The following is a 4,920-nucleotide window of genomic DNA, read 5'->3' on the forward strand; positions in this document are numbered from 1 at the left end:
ACTCTGTAAAATGCAGCAGTAAGAAGAAGATTGCAAAGCACCAGACTGGTCCCCCATCTCCCAGTGTCCTAGGGATGGACAGTGGGGACCAACTGGGGATGTCACAGCCCCATCCCCTGCTCTGTGTGGCCCCTGCAAAGCTCAACCAGAAGCCCAACCAGGCTGGACAAGCACTGACCAATGGGTTCACTGGGTCCCATATGAGAGGACCTGGGAATTTGGGGTAACAGGGTGAAAACCTGCACAGAGCGGAAAAGCACAGCCTGGGCTAGTGGTTAAAGGGAGTGGGGGGGGTAGGGGGGGGCGGGGAAGGGGGGGAAACCTGCCTGCAGGACCCGTGCCTTGATTTCCCCTTGCAAACAGGCAGGCTGCAGTTTGCCAAAGCCTGGGGAGGAAGCTGGGGGAACCTTTATGGAGACTTTCCTTTTGGGATCATTTTCCTTTTCTTTCCAAGCCATGCCAAGAAAATCTCTGTGCTCACATCCTTCCTTTCTGCCTTTCCCAAACCTTGAAGTTTTAGGGGCTCTGAGGTACGGGGAGCAGCGGGGGCTGTGCAGGGGTGGCAGGGGCATTTCCAGCTCCCTCCTCACTCCCCTTTCATGGGCAAAACGATTTAAAAAAAAAAAATAATGGGAGGGGAGGGGGGGCGGGAAGCAGAAGGGAGGGGGTCGTTGGGGGGTGCTACCCTCCCCCCGCCTCCCCGCTTCCTCCGGGGGTGCCGGGCAGAGGGGTGGGGAGAAGTTTTCTTCTGGCCGGGGCTCAGGAGTTTGCAAACAAGGAGGAGCAGCGAGTACCTTCGGTGTCATTGGAGGAGGCTTTTTCCAAGGAGCTCATAAATACGGGGGAGGCCGGGCAGGAGGCTGGGACTGCGCGGGGACCCCGAGGGCAGCGCAGCGGGCAGAGGCGGGCGGGGGTCGGGGCTGGGGCCGGGGGGGGGGGGGGACGCGGGGCCGGGCCATGGCTGCGCTGCTCAGCACCTACCCCTGGTCGGAGCGGCTGGAGGGCGACGCGGCCGAGGGGCTGCCGCCGGGGCCGCCCCCGCGTTGTCCTGCGGGGGAGAAAGGCTCCGAGAGCCGCATCCGCCGGCCCATGAACGCGTTCATGGTGTGGGCGAAGGACGAGAGGAAGCGCCTGGCCGTGCAAAACCCTGACCTGCACAACGCGGAGCTCAGCAAGATGCTCGGTGAGGAGCGGAGGGGTGCGGGGTTTGGGGGGTGCGACTCGGGGGGGTGGGAGTCCGTGCACCCACCCGGCCGACCCGGGGGTGCAGACGCTGTCCAGATCCAGTACCCCAGGATGGGCACGCATGCACTCACTCGGGCATCCCGTGGAGTGCAAACCCTGTCTGGATTCACTACCCCGGGGTGGGCACCCATCAGCCATCCCTGGGGGTGCAAACCCTGCTGGGATGGGGATCCATGCACTCCGTGTGGTGTAAGCCCTGCCCGGGTCTGGCACTGGCACCCTGGGGTGCCTGCGTCCTCCCAGCCACCCCATGGGATACAGGCAGGTCCAGCACACCATGGGTGGGCACCCGTGCACCCACATGGCCACGTTACCCGGGTCCAGCACCCTGGGGCAATGTCCACCAGGCTGCCTTGTGGGCTGAAACGCCGAATGGGGTCCTGCACCCAGGGAGCAGGCACCCACCCCACCACCCTGCAGGGTGCAGACGCCAGCAGTGACCCACACGCTGGTTGCGTGCACCCACCCGGCCACCCCTCAGGGTGCAAAGCTTGCTGAGTGTCCCCTACTGCAGGGGACAGGCATCCATGTGTGCACCCTGCCACCTCTCGGGGGTAAACCTTGCCAGGGTGCAAACCCCTGGGCTGCTGGTGCCGGGGATCCCTGGATAAAACGCAAGGAAGGACCCTCAAATTTTGCTGTCTTCGCTGTCTCACTGTGTCCCCAAACTCAGCCCACCCCAGTGTTGCATGGCCAGGCAATGGCGAGGATGTGGTGGTTTCTTCTGTTTCTTTTTGAGGATCGCGAAGCATTTTGAATGGATATTTGTTTCCCACTCCCCATCCGCTATTTCCCCCTTCTCCCAATCCCCATTTTTAATGCGAAACCAGGAGGGCAAACAGAAATAACCAACCCAAACAGCCTGAGAAAGAGCTGCCCAAATTGCAACACAGCTTTGCTACCCAGCCTCTTACCCAAAGTTTGTGTTTCCCTGGGCAGTTTTGCAGTGTTTTCTTTGGTGGTTTGGGTTTTCTCCTCACTGCTTTGCCATGTGGCATCTCAGCTTATTAGTGGTATTTCTACTGTCTCTTTGGCAATGGGAAGGCATCAAACGCTTGGATCTGTATCCTCATTTCTCCTCCTACCCTGAGGAACAGCCTGGAGTAGCCTAACTGTGGGATACAACCCCCCAGCCCGGTGCTGCTTCTCCGTCATGTCTCAGGGATGTTTTGTGTGTATCTCAAACAGAGAGCAGTGAGGTCATGGTGCCCAGGTCTCCGTACAACCTGGTGCGAGTCCTGGCAGGGCACGGGCTGGGACACGTCCAGGGACGCCACGTCCTGACCCCCTGCTCAGCCAGGCATGGCCTCAGCTGTCCCTGCTCAGCAGCTGGTGTCTCCTTCCCAGAGAAGTGTTGTGTGATCAGGCCAAGGAGCTTGGGGAGTTTATTTGCCCTGATTTGTATGTGGTGAGGCTCAGCTAACCCTGAACCCACCCTGTCTGAGGACTCGGGATAGGGGGCAATTGGAGGACCTGGGATGGCTTCAGTCCCCCTCTTCTTCACCCTCCTGCTGCCATCTTGTCCTCCTGTGGGGTTTGCAGGATGTGTCCTCCGTGCGTGCTGGCTCGGAGACTGGGAGCGCCTACCTTGCCCTTGAGTTGTGTCCCTGTGAGCTTTACGTGGAACCTCCCTTTCCCCTTTCCCCCTTTCCCCCACCCTGATACGGCCACCGCAGGTGCTAAGGGGAGTTTGATTCTCCATTTCAGGCAAATCCTGGAAGGCTCTGAGCCTCTCGCAGAAGCGACCTTATGTGGAGGAGGCTGAGCGGCTGCGGGTGAAGCACATGCAAGATTATCCCAACTACAAATACCGGCCCCGGCGGAAGAAGCAGGTCAAGCGGATCTGCAAGCGGGTGGACCCTGGGTTTTTGCTGGGCAGCCTGACGCGGGACCAAAACGCGGTGCCGGAGAAGCGGCCCTGCAGCCGGGCTGTGGAGGAGAAAGAGGGGTCGGGTGAGTACCCACCTCGCCCGGGGCTGCCCGCCATCCGGGGATACCGGGAGGCCGCGGGCAGCAGCAGCAGCACCAGCATGGATACCTACCCCTACGGGCTGCCCACCCCCCCGGAGATGTCTCCGCTGGATGCCATAGACCCTGAGCAGAGCTTCTTCTCCTCGCCCTGCCCTGACGAGCATCACCGCTCCCACCTCACTGGAGCCACCTACTCCTCAGAGTACGCAGGCAGCCCCCTCCCGTGCAACCACCACCCTCTCAGCCCTGTGCCACAGCCCACCACCTGCATGATCCCCTCGGCCTCCAGCTGCCCTCCCCTTCCTCCTCCTCCTCCTCCCAGCTACTACTCGCCTGCCTTCCCCTCCCTGCACCCCCCTAGCCTCCATGCCCATCTGGGCCAGCTATCCCCACCGCCCGACCACCACGGCTTTGACACCTTGGACCAGCTGAGTCAAGCTGAGCTCCTGGGGGAGATGGACCGCAATGAGTTCGACCAATATCTCAACAATCCCAGCCACGGTGACCACCACGGCGGGGTCTTGGTCAACGGACATGTCCCGGCGTCTGGCAGCTCCCACACCTCTGAGACCAGCCTCATCTCCGTCCTTGCCGATGCCACAGCCACTTACTACAATAACTACAGCGTCTCCTAAAAGTCTGGCCGGGGCCGCCTGGACCGGCCGAGGAAGGACCCGACGCAGTATTAGGAAGCGTTGCTCCTCGGGGACATCGCTCACCACCCTGCAGGGTGATCGAGTCCGAACCGCCAGGGCCGTGGAGTCTCCTCGGTGGCATAGGTAAAGGATTTCGGTCATTGGCTCGCCACCGGTGCAAAGCCTCGGGCGTTCTGCTCCCAACGGGTCCGGGGGGTTGGATTTCCCAACACCAAAGCCTTTTGGCCAAGTCCCTCTTCCACAGCAGAGATGCTCCTGGGAGTGTGGGAAGGCTGCCCCCCATTTCGGGACACCCCCAGCTCTGCTTCGGAGTCGGGAGTCTGAAGTCGCAGGAAGGGGAAAAGGCAGGGATGGGGGAAAAGGGAAGATTTTGGGAAAGGGACGCACAGTCTGCAGCAGTGCTTAGCTCCACTCACAGCGCCTGATGTTGGCTTGACCTGCCTGACCGCACTGGTCGGGGTTAAACCCCCCCATCCCTCTGCCCCCACACCACGAGTTGGGGGCTTCATTCCTTGGGACATCCAGCTGGGACAGCAGGGCCAGTGCATGCACTTGGATAGCACTTGGAAAGGCGGGATCTGGCCACCATCCACCCCCCTCCATGGCTCCCCCTTGGCCTCCTGGCAAAAGCGCTCCCGAACGGGGGGGGGAGGAGGGGGTGGGGGGAGGGGGACGGGGACGGGGACGGGACGGGATGTGAGCCGCCCTCCCTGCTGGGCTGGGAACGGGTCCTAGGATGAGCCTTTTGGCAAAGAGGTGATGATGTAGCAGACACGTTTTTGGATCAAACGTCCTTCGAAGGCGAACGCTTCACGTTCCGAGCCGCAGTGCCCGATGCCTCTTCTAACTCCGGCGTATTATTGCTTGTAATAAAGCTGTACATTGATTTATTCCTTCCATTATTCCTCCCCTTGGATTTTGTATTGCTCCAGTTCTCTTCCTTTTCATAAAGATGAAGCTTTATTTTAAATCAGTTATATGACATGATTAATCTTAGTGTTTACTGTACGGCGCTTGGTAATGATTAGTTAGTAGCATGGCTATGATT

General features: G+C 60.3%; 1 protein-coding gene across 1 annotated transcript; it reads left to right on the top strand.

Moving 5' to 3' along the window:
- The first annotated feature begins 957 nt into the window (after positions 1 to 957).
- Positions 958 to 3,851, top strand: SOX7 (SRY-box transcription factor 7). The gene is made up of 2 exons (XM_086624215.1): positions 958 to 1,183; positions 2,953 to 3,851. Exons 1-2 carry the CDS (start codon positions 958 to 960, stop codon positions 3,849 to 3,851), a joined length of 1,125 nt encoding a protein of 374 aa, XP_086480341.1.
- The last annotated feature ends 1,069 nt before the right edge of the window (positions 3,852 to 4,920 follow it).

This window comes from Tauraco erythrolophus, chromosome 2 (assembly GCF_009769465.1).
Source record: "Tauraco erythrolophus isolate bTauEry1 chromosome 2, bTauEry1.pri, whole genome shotgun sequence".
Taxonomy (NCBI): domain Eukaryota; kingdom Metazoa; phylum Chordata; class Aves; order Musophagiformes; family Musophagidae; genus Tauraco; species Tauraco erythrolophus.

What these genes read in the sequence shown, in the direction of transcription:
- SOX7 (XM_086624215.1), top strand. Translation starts at nt 958, where the DNA reads ATGGCTGCGCTGCTCAGCACCTACCCCTGGTCGGAGCGGCTGGAGGGC. An exon ending in GGAGCTCAGCAAGATGCTCG is followed by an intron (nt 1,184 to 2,952) that starts GTGAGGAGCGGA and finishes TCTCCATTTCAG; the next exon opens with GCAAATCCTGGAAGGCTCTG.